Source organism: Mus caroli, chromosome 16, assembly GCF_900094665.2.
Source record: "Mus caroli chromosome 16, CAROLI_EIJ_v1.1, whole genome shotgun sequence".
Classification (NCBI taxonomy): Eukaryota; Metazoa; Chordata; class Mammalia; order Rodentia; family Muridae; genus Mus; species Mus caroli.
In genome coordinates, this window is record NC_034585.1 from 45,717,387 (window position 1) to 45,736,802 (window position 19,416).

The window sequence follows — 19,416 nt, forward strand, 5'->3', positions numbered from 1 at the left end:
AGACGTCTCATTACTGTCTCTAGTACAGGGGAGCTTACCTTCCACATTTCACCACAAATTTAACAAATAATAAACCTGTTGTTATTGCTGTAAACTGTTATGACATGTTTAATGTTTTCTTCTTCCTCTATGCTATAATCTCCATGGAAGCCTTGGTTTTGTAATTGTCTAATAATGCCTGATTCCATAATAGTGACTCAATAAACACTTGTCTGATAAGCAAACACATTGAATATTATAAGGATAATAAAGATGAACACTAGCATGGACGTTTAAGAGAAGTTAAAGATGAGTCTGAAAAGCTAACACCTGCTTCAGCTTTCTCAAACTGTGACTTTGTAGCCAAGTATAGGCTTTCAAATGTTACTTTTCCTCCAAGTGGAAAGGCTTGGAGGAAGGACTTGGCCAAGAAAAATCATAGTAGAGAAAGACGCAGAAGCAGAAATGTCAAAGAGACTTCTACATTGTTCAAGCACTGGTAAGGAGTGATTTCAATAATAAGCTATCATTTTAGGAGATCGCACAAAGGAAAGATAATGTGTCTCTGTACTCTTTCTGGGAAAACGGAGAGATAATGGGATAATGGAAATGAAAGCCTGGGAGCTAGCTCAATTGGTAAAGTACTTACAGAGCAAACAGAAGTCTTTAGCCAAACCAAAGCTCAGACAAAATCTCAGTTGTGGTGGTGAATGCTTCTATTCCCAGTGTTTGGGAGGTAGACCCAGCCAGGTCCTTGATGTTTGCTGGCCAGCCATCCTAACTGAACTGGAAAGCTTCAGACAAACTAAGAGAACATGTTTTATAAACCAAGGTCTACAGAACCTGAGGACTCTCCCAGAAGTTGACCTTGTACTACCACATATATGGGTCTCCCAAACCTCCTCTGGCATACACCAAATATCCACAGATACTAGCAAACACTCACACTCCCTCCCTGGTCACACAGAACTGTAGACTATGACCCTTCCTTTGAATGGGGAAACATTATGTTTAAATGACAAGTTAACTTTCATCAGCTACTATGAATCTGAGTTTTCAAAGATTTTAAAGTTGCAAATTTTAAATTATTAGATTTTCTTACTTGCTTCCCAGCCTTGCTTTTAGGCTTATTTCGTCTCAGGTTCTTTTCAGGTCCAACTGGCATGCTTGGAACTTAACCTGAACTAAAAATTAAATAAAATCATTAAACAACAACGACAACATGTCATTCTCCAGTTCACCAGTTTTTCTATCTCTTGAATCACATATTATCCAGACCTCAAATTCTAGTACCAGATTTCCAGGCCACACAACTCAGAGAGGTCAAGTTCATTGCCAGTACATGGTTACATTTCCCCAAGTGAACTGGATCGTTGCCAGATGGATAAATACAACTTGCTATTTTACTGACAAGAGAAAATCAACAAAAGGTGGCGCTGTCATGAAGCAAGTACTCAGAAATGATGGCAGAGACTTGTGCCAAGTTTGATGTCAACAGGGGATGCTGAGGTCATAACCCAGATATCTCTCAGCTGGCGTCAGCCACCTTCAATAAGAACGAGCAGTTTAAATAGTTCCTCAATTCTATCTGAGAACGTTTAAACTCCAGAGAGGAGCTGCAGCAGGGAACAGCAGAAACTTTCAGAGCTAGCTCCGAGATGCTAATCTATGGCACAATGACCAAGTTTGTGCCTGATAACACAGCTATAATGCCTCATGCCCAGGTCAGAGCTCTCTACCAGGGCTTGACATGAAAACGGAATGATGATGATGATGATCATGATAGAGGATGATTACAAAGGAATATGTCAGTAAACATAACATCTATGAAGATTAAGTTTTGAGGAAGAGATCTACAAAACGCTGAATGTTGAAACTAACTGTTCTCAGTATTCTTTTTTTCTAACTACCACATGCTACTGTTTAGTTTTTTTTTTTTAAATAGACATAAACTAATCTGTGGTAGAGAATAGAGTTAACATTCCTCACTGGACATCTGGAATATAGACTGCAAAAATGAGTATCCACATCTCCATTCTTCTGTGGTCTCAAACAGTCTGGCATCCAGAAAAAGAAATAACTTCGTTGTTGTATTTTATATTTATGATGTATAAACATTTTGCAGTATAATTTATATGATTTAGCTCTTTCATGACCAGGGGCTCACTGAAGTAGAAAAAGAACCTAATATTAATCAAAGACAATGTTTAATCCCATCCTTTACATTCTGTTTAGTTTCACAGACATTAGATAGAATCATAGATTTTGCAGTGGAACAGAGAGACATGGACTCTAGTCCTATGTCAGGGCCTGAAAACACTGGTCATTGGTGACCTTGGGTAAACCACAGTGATCACCTCAGTCTTCAATTGGTTGTCCTTTGACTGACAAAGTAAATTTTGTTCTATTCTGAGCTCTAAAAAGATTACTATAATCTTATCTAGGAGGTGGAGTGTGGTTGGTGGAAGGAGTTCTTTGAAGCTCTAACTTTGTAAACTTATCTGTTTACTTCTTAGCTGTTCTGAGACAATGAATTCTCTTCTCCTCCAGTTATCACAGCCATTAACATTGTAACAAACACAACCCAATATCCACACTTATATCTAGAAGGTAATTAACAGTCACCTAACTGAATGTAAGACCTGCTCAGAGGGAGGGACTCTGTGCCTGGTACTGCAAACCTGCCAACCACCTGTGGCTAGTGAGATCGTGGTCCTTTGAAGAAAGCCCACTATTGCCATTTTCCTAAGGCAGTATAATTTCTGAGTGTGTTTTATTTATCTCCTGCCCACAGTTAAGTATAGTTCTCATTCATCAAAGAAAAGTCTCTGTGCAGCAGATGGAGACCATCACAGAATCCGCAATCAGTCAACATACTGTGAGAGAATTGGTCTGCTACAAGGATAAGTCCCATGATTATCCAATTATTTCAAGCAATCAGTCCTAGACACATACAAATGGACTCAGCAGATTGTACTTATATATACTGTGTGTGTGTTGTAAATTTGAGAAGGAGTTATGAGGGGATGACCACAGGAGGAGTTAGAAAGTGTGAGAGAGGAATAGAAATGATATAAATATAATACTCAAGCATGAAATAAAAGCAAACAAACAAAATACAAACAACAAAACCCAAACATTGAGTCAAAATAACGTTTTCTTTTTAGAAGTTGCTTTTCTCTGGCATTTTCTGGCATCAGTGGAAATGTAACACTGTTTCTCCACTGTTTTCTCAGTTGTAGTAGTAATTTTTATACTAGTGACAAAATTGCTAATATAAGTGGCTGGCTTACAGTTCAAGGGTGTAGCCCATCACAGTGGGAAAGACATGGTGGAAGGACTGGTCACACTGTATTTGTAAGCTGTAAGGAAGTAAAGTGAGATAAATGCTGTTCTGTTTCTCCATCTTATTCAATCCAAATCCCAAAACTCATAAAGTGGTTTGACCAAGTCTTAGGGTAGATTTCCTACCTCAATTAATAATAACAATAACAACATCAACAACAACATCCCTCCACGATATTTGTTTCCATGGTGAGTCTAAATCCTGGCCTCAGTGTGTCTCTGGAACTATGGCACAAAGTTCCATGGATCCTCTCAGTCTTGCATATTTCATGCCTGCAAAACCAGTGCCCCGTGGACCATGCTGCCAGATCTGACTACCAAATGTGGATGGAGGTTGTTCTCCTTGGCCCAGTGTGTCAGTTCCTGTGCACTGACTGTGAGGAAGCATTTCCCTAGGATGTTGCTTTTCAGCCCCTTCAACAGTATTCAAAGGAGGTTTTCTCCTTCCAAATGAATTTGTATTTTCACAGCATGGAAGCTTCACTGCTGGGATTGGCCTTTTGTGTGACTTTTCATGTTCTCTGAGTGAAGAGTTCCAGGTTCTCTTCAGCAACACTAATCTCAGCTGCTTTCCAACCTGTCTTGTCTGTAATTTTAAGCTCCTTCATGTGCTGCAGATTTGTAGTATCTTTTGGCTTCATCTTTTGGTCTTTCACTGCAGAGCAGGAAGAGCAGTAAGCAATAGCCGTGCCACAGTCTGAGTGGAATCCCAGTTTGAAATTTCCACTGCTGAACGAATTAGTCCATTTCTTTTCAATTCAGCCATAATGGAGTTCTCATGGCACAGGCAAACACAGCCATGTTCTTTCCTGGAGTACTTCATTGATTGCCTCTATCCCAGTTCCAAATGGAGTACTTGTTCCCCTCTGAAACATGAGCTAGGCATCCAATGTTTCTGTTTCTGTTGAAATTCTTGTCTTCTAAGCTCCCACCAGAATGACCCAATTAGGATCTGCTTACACCATCATGGAGTTTTTGCTGCCTCAAATTCCAATCTCTCTCACAATCCTTTGGGAAACTAGCTCCAAAGACTTACAAACCACATGGTTAGTTTCTCACATCTACAAACAACTTCAGAACCCAATGTTCTGTGTTAGCCATGTTTCTCATAAGCACTTAAGGAAAGAAAAGTTACTTTTGGCTCAGAAATCACAGGTGTGGTCCATCATGGCAAATAATGGCAGCAAGAATCTGAAGCAGCTGGTCTTATAGTACCACACAGACAGGGAGCAGGAAGAGATGAATGTTGGTGTTCAGCCAGATATCTTCCTTTTATCCTGCCAGAGACGCAAGCCCACCAAATGCTGGCATCCATATAGAGGGGGTGTCTTTTCACGTCAACGAATCTGATGTAGAAACCTCCTCAGACACATGTCCAGGTATTTGGTTCTATGGTGTTTCTTAATCCCCATCAAGTTGAGAACGTTAATCATTATACCAAACATACGTGCTAGAAAGGGTAAGTTATATGACCCAGAACTGAAGAAAGAGAAATCAGAGATGAGAAGAAAATAAGAAGAAAAGACAAAGCCACCAAGGATAACTGGGTTGTCTCAGTCCTTTCTTTTGCTCCGAGTCTGACCTCAGAATGTGCCACTTGTCCCCTGTGACTATGGGAAGACACCATCCAAAGATACATGGAGAATAGAGGGATAAAATGCAAAAAGAGCAACCAAATGCTAACTTTTGGGGACCTGCAAATGTGCTCGGGAGTCAAGTACCATGTTTTTCCTTCCTTATTTCTATGTGAAGAATAAACAGATTTTCTATTACGTTTATGTAGATAAGATTATCCTGCAATTTAAACAAGAAAAAAAGAAAGAAAGAAAGAAAGAAAGAAAGAAAGAAAGAAAGAAAGAAAGAAAGAAAGAAAGAAAGAAAGAAAGAAAGAAAGAAAGGTGTCCGAACAGGTGTCAAGCAGGGCTACCATTAAGAAGTCCACAAAGCAATTACCTTCTGGTGAAGAATCAAGCAAGCGGGTTTCCCTATGGACAGGTGACTGAATCCCAGGTGCTATTCTTGTCTGTTGACAAAGAAGAGAGGGGAGAGAACATGTAAGCAGGATCACTCCTCTTGGCAGTGACCCACAGCCAAGGCAGCTGTTGCTTATCAAGGACACACTCAAGTTTATTGTGGTGATGTGTCAAGACACAGAAAATATTTACATATGTGTGCATATATATTAAGAGTGTACAGGTCTACAATCTCAAAGTAACACATCCAGAAGAACATTTCCTGAGCTTTCTGGAGAGTGAATCTGCTCTTCGGGGAAAAGGTCTTCCATTTCCTTCTCCAAAAAGCTAGAACTGAGGTAAGGAAGCTAATGTGCCTCCCCTTTTACTCCCTTGACCTTACACATCATCCTCTTCACTCCTTCATGGCCACACCAGAGCTTGGAGACTCGCGTTCTTTCCCTTTGTCTTTTAGCTCCAGGAGGCTGACTTTCTACAGCATGAAGCCTACACTGTGTTTCCTTTTCATCCTCATCTCCCTTCTCCCACTGATAGTCCCAGGGAACTCGAAATGCTCCTTTGAGTCTTTGGTGGATCAAAGGATCAAGGAAGCTCTCAGTCATCAAGGTAAGAGAAGGGGCAAGGAAAACCTGAGCTTAATGCTTATTTAGGCCACCTATTCCTAAACCTTTTCTTCATTTCTGCCCATTCCAAGATCCTAGCCTCTAATTAGCCCTAGGGAATCCTACTTCCCTCTTCAGGGATTCTTTATGGTATCCTACTCTTTTCTGAGCTCTTGATCAAAAGCTAAAGTTTCTGGATGAGGAGGAACAAGGAGGGTGGTTGGTGTAATGTAGCAATACTTTATGAGTTAAGTATAAATCATAGCCTTTACACTTTACAGCCAACTTATGAGCTAAGAATAACTATTACTTTCTCTTCACAAATTAAGAAATTAACTTTGGGGTCTGGAGAGATGTGCAAGGCAGGTAAAGGTACTCCCAGAGGACCTGGGTTGCAGCCTGATAGCCACTTGGTGGCTCATAAACATTTGTAACTCCTGTCACAGAGGATCTGATGCCCTCTTCTGGCTATCACACACACAAGGCATGCATGTGATGCACAGATATACATGTAGGCAAAATACCCATGCATTAAAAAAAAAACTTTTAAAAAAGATATTAAACCTTAAAAGTTAGTGTATAGTTTGATTTTGAAAAACAGCAACTCTAAGATGCAAGAGGACTTTGAAGGAGATTGTGAGAAAGAACATGGGCAGTACCCCCTATTCTTTACTACTCAAGCACCCTTCTCCTGACAGAGACTAAGGCGCTCTCCTGCACTAGTGTCACGTCTTCTGGCAGACTGGCCTCCTGTCCTGCTGGTGAGTAACTCCACACAGAGAATTTATGTGCAAGATGTCCTATGTTCTTACCCTCAATATTCTAACAATGAATTATTTTCCTAGATAAAAAATTTTACTGCCATGGAGGTAAGCCATGGTCACTGGAGCCTAGCTAGCTATCTTTTACTGATTGTCAGTTCCTTTAAGGATGTTACTGAGAGAACTTGAGTTTCTGTTGTTCCTCTCCTTTCTTTCTATTGTACTCTCATACGTCATCCATTTGCTTCTTGTCTGGGTATTGATATGTCTCTATTTCTTTTCCAATCTATTTCCTTGTATTACAGGGCAGAGAGTCAAGGTGAATTTTCCATCGAATGAGTGACATTGAAACACCAAGTATTTTTGTATAAGTGATTTTTGTTTTATGAGTTTAAGTGACTTTTTTTCCTTGAAGATAATTCCCAAAATTGAATTAGTATGAGCTTCCTAGGAAGAATAGTTAGGGTCTCATCATCTCTTACATTCCAAGGGCTCTGACATCTGTGTTTCACATGACCCTGCAGGGATGGTTGTCACTGGATGTGCTTGTGGCTATGGTTGTGGATCGTGGGATATCCGGAATGGAAATACTTGCCACTGCCAGTGCTCAGTCATGGACTGGGCCTCTGCCCGCTGCTGTCGAATGGCTTAAGAATGAGGAGGTTGAGAAACCAATTTCAAAATGATGAGCATAATGAAACCACGGTCTCGACCAGGAAACCTGACTCATTGTCTTCATATTACTAAATAATTCTTCTTGAATAATAAAGGCAGACCTGTACCTTTGCATTATATTTTTAATGTTATTTCTCCTAGGTTTGAGTGTCTGTTGTCAGAAAATATTTTCAGTATCTCTGGGATTACCTCTCAGTACAGCATGTAAGATGGGTGGTGAAGAAAGATAGGAGAAGCATGAGGAAATAGTGACCCTCTGCTTCTTCTACTTCCTCATGATCTATCAAAAATATTGAACGTATTGTTGGCCTGAAATATAGTAAAGCAAAATGCCATGCTTTTGAGGATTTCACCAACTGGAACAGTGAATCCCAAGCCATGTGCAGGAAGGCTTTGCAAGGTGCAGGCAGAAAGAGAAATATAAAACAATTTGTAACTTCTAACAATGTGTATGTACTCTTTTCAACTTACTTGCCTGAGAAGGCTTTCTGACATGGTAACTTCTCTGTCATAGTTAGCCATAAGTGCCACAGCCCTCACCGACTGTAAAGTCTTGATACAATGATTCTTCCCGTGTATAAAAATTTACAGAATTCCAAACTAAGAAATAATTTTCTTAAAAATTTTTTTATGAATCATTCTATTCGTTTACAGCTCAAATGATATCCCACTTCCTGGTTATCCCTCCACAAACCCCCAGTTCCATATCGACCTCTCCTCCCTCCCGTTTGCCTCTTTGAGAGTGTTCCCCCACCTACCTATCCTCTCCTGCTCCACTGCTTCAGCATCCCCTAAGCTGAGGCATCAAACCTCCACAGGACCAAGGTTCTCCCCTTTCATTGATGTCAAGCAGGTCCATTCTCTGCTACATTTGTATCTGGAGCCATGGATCCCTCCCTGTACATCTCTTGGTTAGTAGTCTAATCCCTGGGAGCACTGGGTGGTCTGGCCAGCTGATGTTGCCCTACCTGTGGGGTTGCAATTCCCCTCCACTCCTCCATTCCTTGTGACAGCTCCCCAACCAGGGTCCCAGAGCTCAGTCTGATGGTTGTCTCTAAGCATTCACATCTGTATTGGTCAGTTGCTGGCAAAACCTCCCACATAACAGCCACACCAGGTTCCTGTCAGCAAACACCTCTTGGCATCAGCAACGGTGTTTGGGTTTGGTGTTTGCAGACAGGATGGGTCCCCAGGTGGGGCAGTCCCTGGGTGACCCTTCCTTCAGTCTCTGTTCCTTATTTTTGTCCCTGTTTTTCCTTTGGACAGGAACATTTCTGGGTTCAAAGCTTTGAGATGGGTGGATGGCCCCATCCCTCAACCACAGGGCCATGCCTAGAGACTGGAGGTGGTCTTGACAGGTTCTATCTCCCCTTCTCTGAGCATCTGGGCTAAAGTCATCCCCATTGGGTCCTGGGATCCTCTCATTTCCCTTGCATCTGGGATTCTCCAGTGGCTATCTCCAGTTCCTCATCTCCCACTGCTGCATATTTTTATTTGATTTCCTGACCCTCTGTATCACTCTCCTGTCCCCTTCAGTACTCGATACTTCCCCCCTTATTTCCTCCCACTCCTCTCACACTCCCAAGCCCCACTCCCTCCACCTCCTGAGATCATTCTATCTCCCCCTCAATGCAGGACTAAAGCATCCACACCCTGGTCTTCCTTCCTCCTAAGCACCGTATGGTCTGTGGATTTTTCGTAAGCATTCTGAGCTTTGGGGCTAATATCCTCTTATCAGTGAGTACATACCATGTATGTTTTTTTGTGTCTGGGTTACCTCACTCAGGATGATATTTTCTAGTTTCACCTATTTTAAATGCTGCTATTAATGGTAAATAAGTAACCCAGTGGCTTGGTAGCAAGTATCTTATTAGTTGAGGAACTGCCAGTATGGGGGCATCATGGTTTTGAAGGAGGATATAAATCACTTTTCAACTCTTAGACTATCAAAAATAATTTTTCAAAAAAGAAACAAGCAAACAAACAAAAATGGTACTCTTATTGGCGACTAAGTAGGAATGCAGCTATATTGACTATTACTACAATTAAAACTTCTTTTCCAACCAGGCATGGTGGCCCACGCCTTTAGTCCCAGCATGTCTCAAAAAACAAAAACAAAAAAACAAAACAAAACAAAAAATACCACTTCTTTTCCTGTCTACTTACATTCTTAGTAGATTTCTCACAGTTAATGACCCTGAATTATAGATATGCAATTGGGATGCAGCTATTTATCGATAGATACATACTCTATTTAGAGGGTATAAAGACATTGCTCAGTGTTTAGGAGCACACATTCTTTCAGAGGACCTTAGTGTGGTTCCCCATACCTACCTGGTAGCTCACAATAATCTGTAGCTCCAGTTCTAAGGAATTTGATCCTGTCTTCTATGGGAACCAAGCATACTTGTGGCATGCTTGCAGACAAAACACTCATGTACATGAAACAGAATAAATAAGCCTAATACAAGTTAGAACATGTTTCTAAATGCATTGTTTGTATTTACTAATCACACATCAACGTGTTTCATAAAGGTTCTGTTCACTTGTATGGTATTAATCAGTGGGATCAAAGCGTGAAGTAGCTGGTGCTTTGTTAATCTGATAGAAGCTAGAGTCATAGTGGAAGGGGAAACTGCAATTCAGAAAATGCCCCCAGTGGAGTGGCTTTGGGGCAAGTAAGCGTGTGAGGCATTGTCTGTGTTAACGATTGATGTGAGTGGGCCCAGATTACTAGGAGTGGGGTCACCCCTGTGCAAGCGATCCTGAATGGTATTAAAAAACAAAAACAAAAACAGAAACAAAAACAAAAATGGGGTGAGAAAACCATGGGGAGCACGTTAATGAGTATTTTTCCATGGCCTTTGCCTCAGTTCCTGCCTTCAGGTTCCTGATCTGACTTCCCTAGATGATGGACTACAAGCTGAAGATGAAATGAACCCTTCCCCCTAATTGCTTTTTGTCATGGCATTTTTGTTTGTTTGTTTTTTAAACATTTTATATATAATGTGTGTGTGTGTGTGTGTATATATGTATATGTGTATATATGTATATGTGTGTATATATATACATATATATACATGTATATATATATATATTTCATTCTTCATCTAATTGAAGTCACTTGGGTTAGTATGACTGAAACATCAAAATGCTATGGTGTGCTTTATGTTTTAAAATGCTCCCTTTCTGTGCTGTGTTATCAGGGTCACTAGCCCTTAACCCAAGTCTTCTCTCTCTCTCTCTCTCTCTCTCTCTCTCTCTCTCTTGTGAGGAGCGGGTGTGGCAGCAGTCCCAAGATGGCGCCCGGGACTGCAGCCAAGTCTCATGACTTGCACCTGACTTCCTCATATACCCTGATTAAGCCATGTCCACTGGATAAACTGCACAGGTGCACCATGATGCAAAATCGGACCATATGACAAGTGATGATTCTGGCCAATGGACTGCTGTTATGTGGACTGGGCTGATGGGGCGTGGTTGAGGGGTTATATAAAGGATTGTGATTGGGGGCTGGGGCTGGGGGGGAGAGACACAAGACTATTCCTAGAGAGAGATTCCTGCATGCGTGTTGAAAGGTTCCTGAATAAACTGCTTTGAGAAGAATGCTATGTCGTCGCTTCCTTTCTGCTGGTCAGAATTGGAGGTGACACTCTCTCTCTCTCTTAAATCTTAAGTATACAGTTTATTGATTGCGACAGATGTATAACCCCAGGAAAATTCTATATAGCCCTTCTAGTCATTCCTCATGTTTCTCTGACAGAGGTTTTTGTCAGAAATTTTTCTTTTTCTTTAACTGTTAAGCTAGAGGTTTGTTTTTTTTTCTAATCACTTTTGTTTAATTTTTTTTTTTTTTTTTTTTGGCTTTTTTTTTTTTTTTTTTTTTTTCTTTGAGACAGTTTCTCTGTATAGCCCTAGCTGTCCTGGAACTCACTCTGTAGACCAGGCTGGCCTCAAACTCAGAAATTCACCTGCCTCTGCCTCCCAAGTGCTGGGATTAAAGGTGTGTACCACCATGCCCAGCTAATATATTTTTTAATAGGTGTTATTGGATATTTTTTATTTACATTTCAAATGTTATCCCCTTTACCAGTTCCAACCCTTCCCCCAAAACTCCCTATAGCATCCGCCATCCCCCTGCTTCTATGAGGGTGTTCTTCCACCCATCCACCCACTCCTATCTCTCCACCCTCAGTTCCCCTACACTGGGGCATCTATCAAGCCTTCATAGGACCAAGGACCTCTCCTCCCATTGATGTCCGACAAGGCCATCCTCTGCTACATATGCAGCTGGAGCCATATGTACTCCTTTGTTGATGGCTTAGTCCCTGGGAGCTCTTGGAGGACTGGTTGGTTGATATTGTTTTTCTTCCTGTTTGGTTGTAATTCCCTTCAACTCCTTAGGTCCTTTCCCTAATTCCTCTATTGGGGACCCAGCACTCAGGCCAACAGTTGGCTATAAGCATCCATATCTGTATTTGTAAGGCTCTGGCAAGGCCTCTCAGGAGACAGCCATATCAGTCTCCTTTCAGCATGCACTTCTTGGCATTCACAATAGTGTCTGGGTTTGGTATATGAGATGGATCCCCAGGTGGCACAGTCTCTGGATGGCCTTTCCTTCAGTCTCTGCTTACACTTTACCTCCATATTTGTTCCTGTGAGTATTTTGTTCTCCTTCTAAGATGGATCGAAGCACCCATACTTTGGTCTTCCTTCTTGAGCTTCATGTGGTTTGTGAATTGTATCTTGGTTTTGTGGAGCTAATATCCATACCCTCATAGAAGCAGGAGGAAGGAGGATGGGATTGGGGGTTTCTGGTGCTGGGGGAACTGGGAAAGGGGAATAACATTTGAAATGTAAATAAAGAAAAATAGCCAATAAAAAGAAAGAAAAATAAAAACGAAGCATATCCTTAAACTATTTCAATAGACCAACAAAAACACACCAATTAGAACATAATTGGAAATATTTAGAGGAGCAAATTTCCATTGCTGTAGAAAGTATAACAGTTTTCAGAGAGTTGAGTGACCAGCTAATCATATTTTATTGGCCTATGTACCAAGTGAATTTGCTTACCCAGTCCTCCCCATATGTCAGGGGCAGAACTTCTGTACATGCTGTGAGGCAGAGTAATGGAGGCCACTTCTATTACAGTAAATCACCATCAGGCTCTTATTTTTAGCTGCTGAACATATTCTTTTTGAGTTGTTAAATGTTGCTTAAGCTTAGTAAATCTCTTACTCAGGTGAAAAGACTTTCATATAGCTGTCTCTTGTGAGACTATGCCGGGGCCTAGCAAACACAGAAGTGGATGATCACAGTCAGCTATTGGATGAATCACAGGGCCCCCAATGGAGGAGCTAGAGAAAGTACCCAAGGAGCTAAAGGCATCTGCAACCCTATAGGTGGAACAACAATATGAACTAACCAGTATCCCTGGAGCTTGTGTCTCTAGCTGCATATGTATCAAAAGATGGCCTAGTCGGCCATCAATGGAAAGAGAGGCCCATTGGACTTGCAAACTTTATATGCCCCAGTACAGGGGAACGCTAGGGCCAAAAAGTGGGAGTGGGTGGGTAGGGGAGTTGGGGGGAGGGTATGGGGGACTTTTGGGATAGCATTGGAAATGTAAATGAGGAAAATACCTAATAAAAATATTTTAAAAATTAAAAAATAAATAAAAAAGGCAATCTCCAAACACATGACCATTATGGAAAGAGAGAGTTAGCTCTAGTCACGTTTAGAAGTTAGAAATAGTTAGATCCAGGTAGAAACTCTAAGAAGGCTCTAAACAGACTTAAAGGCAACAGGAAGGTGTTTCTACATCCCCATGCTACATTTGCCTTAACACTCAACACTACTTTCGTGAGTAATACTATAATTGGAAGGACTCTAAACTCCTTTCCTGTCTTCAAATGCCCTGGCCAATTCTTTTTATTCTCATCTGCTTCCATTAGGTTAATCTGGACAATAGTCATAGTCAGAAATTTTGAGCCTAATTAAATCCATATGTTAATATAAAAGGCCCCACTCAAAGCCTTTCTTAACAGAATGAATTATAGAATTTGAGGAATAATAGAAAATTAAAACTTAAAAAACATGGACAAGGGGCCTAAAGAAATAGTTCAGTGCTTAAGAGTACTGCCTGCTCTTACAGAGGACCAGGGTTCAGTTCCCCACACTGACATGACATCCTTCAATAGGCTGTAACCCCAGTTCCAGAAAACAGCTCTCTCTTCTGGCATCTGTGGGCATCAAGAACATATACAGTGAGCTTATAGACAAAGAAGCAAAATATTCACATGCATAAACATAAACATATTTTTAAAAATAAAAATCTAAAAATAGTTTTACAAATGACCTGTAGTGTTAGTTGTCCTGTTAATTGTCCATGCTCATAGTCCCTTCTTTACCTGCCCTACCATCCCCCTCCCAGTTTAATTCTCCTACTCCAATTTTGCTTTTTTCTATAACACTGTGATGGTTTGTACATCCTTGGTCCAGGGAGTGGCACTATTAGAAGATGTGACACTGTTGGAGTAGGTGTAGCCTTGTTGGAGTGGGTGTATCATTGTGGATGTGGGTTTTAAGACCCTCATCTTATCTTCCTGGAAGTATTTTGCTAACCGTCTTCAGATGAAGATGTAGGACTCTCAGCTCCTCCTGAACCATGCCTACCTTCATGTTGCCACGTTTCTGCCTTGATGATAATGGACTGAAGCTCTGAACCTGTAAGCCAGCCCAAATTAAATGTTGTCCTTATAAGAGTTGCCTTGGTCATGGTGTGTGTTCACAGCAGTAAAAACCTAACTAAGACAAACACTATATTCTATTTCCTTTTTCTTGGGAGATCTTCCTGTACTCCCTGGTCCTGGTGTTTTACTAGGTATATAACCTCTGTGGGTATTCAAATTATAGCACACATATTGAAGTGATGGAAGCTAATAGTCACAGAAAAGACTAAACATCCAATATTTGTCTTCTTGGGTGTAGATCACCTCCTTCTGGATGATTGTTTCTAGCTCTATCCACACACCTGAAATTTTCATTATTTTGTTTTTCTTAAGAGCCAGATATTGCTGCATTGTATAAATCTATCATATTTTTAAATTATCCACTTGTCAGCTAATGGACATCTAGGTTATTCTTAATTTCTTACTATTATGAGTAGAGCAGCAATGAACGCAGATGGGCAAGCATCTCTGTCTTAGGATTAAGAGTGTGTATATGCCCAAGTATGCTATAGTTAGATCTTGAAGAGATCTATTCTCAGCTTACGAGGAACCACCCCACTGATTTCCATAGTGGCTGTACATGTTGCCCCTCCTTCCACAGTGCATGAGTTCTCCCATTCCCTGCATCCTCACCTCATTCATTTTAATGATCTTGGCCACTGTGACTGGGGTAAGATGAACTTTCAAGGTTTTAGTTTTGTTTTTCCTGATGGGTTAATGATCATGAACATTTTTTTAATTGTTTCCCAGTTATTCCTGTTTCACCTTTTGAGGATTTTCTGTTTAGATCCTGACCCCATTTTTAAATTGGATTATTTGTTTTATAGTCTTTGTTAAAATTTCCTTATATATTCTAGACACTAGCCCTCCTATAGATATATAATTAGTAAAGATTTTTTCCAAGCCTGTGGCCTGATGCTTTGTCTGAATAATGTTATCTTTCACCATAGAGTAGCTGTTTAGTTTCATGAGGTCCCATTTATTAATTTTGTTCTTAGTGCCTGAGCTGTCAGTATCCTGCTCTAAAAGTCTTTTCCTGTGCAATAGAATTTCAGCATATTCCCCATTTTCTCTCCTATCACATTCAGGGTATCTGGCCTTATGTTAAGATCCTTGATCCATTTAATCTTGAGTTTTGAGCAGGATACCATCCAGCTAACTTCTCAGCTTTCTGTTGGTCATCTCTGAAGCTCAGCCTCAGCAGAAAGACAAGGGGGATGGAGGAATCTGGGGGAGAATATCTAACTGAAGAGAAATTTCTAAAAATGCCAAGAATGTGGGATGTGTTCATGGGGATGGAAAAAAAAAGAAACAGAAATTATAGGAGAGGGATTAAGGAGGCTGAAGAGGACTGAGAAATGAAGAAACTTACTCAGATGAAAACAATAAGTTTCCTCCCACTACAGGCTGTGCATTGGTCCCCAACAAAAACTGCTAATGGTGAACTTAGGCCCTCCCTAATATTGATAAATTCTGGGAAAAGAAAACTATGGGCTTCCACTGGCATGCAGCTGGCAGGATTTCAAAACTGAAGCAGCTTCACAAGGAATGGGCTCTGTCAATATTTAATGGAATACTGATATGAGCAATAAACCTATAAGAGGGTTAAGGTAAATAAGATAAGTAGAGGTGGGTAGCCACTTCATACTTCCAGAGAAAAATATAAAGAACATTGTTTGCTCTAACAAGAAGCAGTTGCTTAAAAAAGAAGTGATTTTGTGAAACTAGAAAAAAATCATAAAATGGGGGAAAAGATATCTTAAGAGAGAGGAGGGGGAAATAGATAAAAAAGAGAATACTAGATTATAAGTAACATGAAAGTAGAAGGGGGGGGGAGGAGGAGGGAGACACAGCCTGACGAGGGAAGTGTAGAATGTATGAAAATGCCATAATAAAATCCTATTATTTTGTATAATAATTTGAAAAGCTATTAAATCAGAGTAATCCCAAATCTAGCAGCATTAATAATCATAACAGATATTTAAATTGTATAGAGCATACCTATATAATTTAGGAAGACATGAACTCTTGCTTAAGTGATGTTTTTTTCTGAGATTTCAGTTTAAGTGCTCACTTCTATGACCATCCAAGAAAAAAGTAGTGTTTTAAAAACCAAGCTATTTTTGTTACTGCTGTCTTTGATTTGCATTGGAGACAGCAAGTATTCTCTTTTAAATATAAATTTATTTCCTTTATCCCCCCCCCCCATTAGTGGCTGAATTGTGCTGTTTCCACTAGGCTAGCTTGTTGAAACTTTAACTTCTAGTATCTGAGGATGCTGACTCTTACCTAGAGATCTGGAGACAAGGTCTTTTCAAAGTAAATTAAGGTAACAAATTAAACAAAATGTGTAGCCAGTGTTTGCTACATTGTGGGTTCTTCTTCTACCCTTCTGTATTCTTTCAACCACCTAACACTAGATAGGAGAGAAAAAAAACTATAGAGGAGGGAAAGGGTGTGATGTTATCATTGAACTAATACTTTCTGCTGATTAGGGGTGTTGAGTTCTTTGGGGCAAGTTTGATCTTCACTATCAGGATATCTAATTCTTCTTCTTCTTCTTCTTTCTCCTCCTCCTCCCCCTCCTCCTCCCCCTCCTCATCCTCCTCCCTCTTCCCTTCTCACTTCTCACTTGTGCTTCGGCTTCTGCTGCTTCTTCTTTCTTCTTTTTACACTGCTATTTAACAAACCATGACCAACAACAACCAACAACCCACTCTACCTCTCGAGGCCCTAGAATTTCTATGGTCTCTGAAAAGTCCCCAGATTTCCAGATGTCACACAATCACAGAAACCACCTGCAGCTGGCAAAATCACACCCCTGCCAGAGCAAAAGGCTCTGTCAGCTGATGTGGACAATCTGAAGCTGCCCCATACCTAACACCTGGGATTAAAACAAAATCATTTTCCAATAATATTCCTGTGTTTTTCAAAGAAAGCAAAACACCATTGTCGTGATAAAGGTAGGTCTTAGGCTAATTTTATAGGTGTCATTATAAGATGAGTCAGACACAAATGTCAGCCAAAGGGAAAACAAAGTAAACAGAGAGAAGGCAGCCAGCTTTAGCCAAGGAGAAAGTTGGGACAGTGGCAACCATCCTGTCTACAACTTGATCTCAGTCTTTTTCCTCCAGAATGGTAAGATCCATTGCATGTTTGTGCGCACTATGTTGCGGCAGCTCAAGGAATCAAATATACCAGTGCATAACAAAGGTGTCATGCATCAAAAGAGAAGCCATTCTGACCCCAGACCAAGATGTAGAATGGAGTAAACCTGAGAACCCATACTAATCAAAACCATGAGGCCGAATGAGGATAGTAAACAATGTCATTGTTATTTTTTGTCTATTTCTATATTTGCTGTCCCCACCCCCATGGCAATGAGAAATCTCAGCATATAAGAAAAGCTTCAGGAGAACTAAGAATTGTACTTTGTTTTTTCCCCTTTAAATGCACAGACACTAATAGGTTTACCATATTCCAGTGGATGGCCCATACAGGTAAGGGCACTCCAAATTCAACTCTGTGAGGTACAAACAAAAACAAAAGCAAAAAGACAACAGCATGAAGTTGGGAGGGACTATTTGGGGAGGCATTTGGGGAAGTCTGAGGGAGAAATGAGCATGGATATTTTTGTGTTTCATTGTATACAGGTACAGAAGCCTCAAGAATAAAGAAAAAAATAACAGCCAGGTGTGGTGTCTCACGCCTTTAATCACAGCACTTGGGAGGCAGAGGCAAGTGGATTTCTGAGTTCAAGGCCAGCCTGGTCTACAAAGTGAGTGCCAGGACAGCCAGGGCTATACAGAGAAACCGTGTCTTGAAAAACTCAAAGTGTACTGAGATATAAAAAAAAAATAAATTTTTTAAAAACAAAAAAAAAAAAAAAAAAAAGAAAGATAAAAAGAAAAAGAAAAAAAATAATATTAAGCAAAAGAGTCAACAAAGCTGAAGGAAAGGAAAAGCTGCCTGAGAGAAGCAGGATGTGAGGCAACTGAATGAGGAAGGACTGGAAACTGTCGCTCTTCCTCTGACACATGATGTTTAAGTACACTTTAACATTCTTAAATACTATGCATGCTTAGCACCAAAGACAAAGTTTGCAAATTCTGAATTGTTAGATTTTCTTATTCAGTTTCTAGCATTGCTTTTGTTCTTATTTTGCCTCCTGACATGTTGGGTCTTGCCTCTTGATCCAAATGGCACTCTTGGAACTTAAACTGAACTAAAATACACAAACAAACAAAATTTTCTGAAAACTGACATTATAGTCATTCTCTTGAGTTTGTGTGTGTGTTTGTTTGTTTGTTTGTTTGTTTTTCTTGAATGACAGATTCCCCAGGTCTCCAGTCCTAACACCAGACTTCCAGGTCACACTTCATGAAGAGATCAGGGTATATGCCAAAAAACAGGGACAACTTTACAGATGATCTTGATTCTTGCCAGATGTGTAAATACAACGTATCATTTTACTGTGAAAAGAGTAAAGAGGATGAGACAGAGAAAATTAACAAACATTAGAGCTGTCAGGAAGAGACAGCTAGGGGTCTTGTGTCACACTTAATGTCAACAGGGAAGGCTAAGGTAACATCCCAGATGTGGTAGTTAGCATCAGCCACCTTGAAGAAGAACCAGTGCTTTCAACTGTTCCTTAATTCTAACCTTGAACTTTTAAACTCCAGAGAGGAAGTGAAGAAGGGAAGCAGAAGCCTTCTGAGCAGAACTAGCTCCCAGATGCTAATCTATGGGCACAGTGCCCAGGTTTGTGTAAGGGACAGTAGATGATGGTTATTCTGCTTGATAACACAGCTCTAATGCCTCATACCTAGCTCAGTGCCTTTCCAGGATTTGCCATGGAGAAGAGAGAATTGTAATAACAGAGACCAAAGAGGACTGTGACAATGATCACACTACACATGACATATATGCTTGGAGGAGATTATCTCCAAAAATATTTAATATTGCACCAAAAATTGTTGGAATGTTTTAATAACTCCTGCATATTCATATTTATTTCCATAATGAATATCAATTACCAGGCAGGAGAAGAGAGGCAACAACCATCACCATACTTCTGCTTTTGAAACAACTTTGTTTAGGAGAAAAAAAAAAAACCTTTGAAGCTGAGTGTGAGTATCCTCTCTGTTCTCCAGGCATCTTGCATCCAGAAAAAAAAATCATTCTATTTTATTTTTTGTTGTTCTAAAAATTATAGCATAATTATATGACCTTTAAGAAAAAGGTCATATCAGCATTTTCAACAAATGGTGCTGGCACAACTGGTTGTTATCATGTAGAAGAATGCGAATTGATCCATTCCTATCTCCTTGTACTAAGGTCAAGTCTA

General features: G+C 40.3%; 1 protein-coding gene across 1 annotated transcript; it reads left to right on the forward strand.

Moving 5' to 3' along the window:
* Positions 1–5,418: 5,418 nt before the first annotated feature.
* LOC110311931 (resistin-like beta) lies at positions 5,419–7,449 on the forward strand. The gene is made up of 4 exons (XM_021185515.1): positions 5,419–5,635; positions 5,752–5,903; positions 6,598–6,660; positions 7,185–7,449. Exons 2-4 carry the CDS (start codon positions 5,777–5,779, stop codon positions 7,310–7,312), a joined length of 318 nt encoding a protein of 105 aa, XP_021041174.1. The 5' UTR covers positions 5,419–5,635; positions 5,752–5,776; the 3' UTR covers positions 7,313–7,449.
* Positions 7,450–19,416: the final 11,967 nt, after the last annotated feature.

Coding starts and splice junctions, on each gene's coding strand:
- LOC110311931 (XM_021185515.1), top strand. CDS start 5,777: ATGAAGCCTACACTGTGTTTCCTTTTCATCCTCATCTCCCTTCTCCCA. Junction 5,904..6,597: donor GGAAGCTCTCAGTCATCAAG/GTAAGAGAAGGG, acceptor TTCTCCTGACAG/AGACTAAGGCGCTCTCCTGC. Junction 6,661..7,184: donor ACTGGCCTCCTGTCCTGCTG/GTGAGTAACTCC, acceptor ATGACCCTGCAG/GGATGGTTGTCACTGGATGT.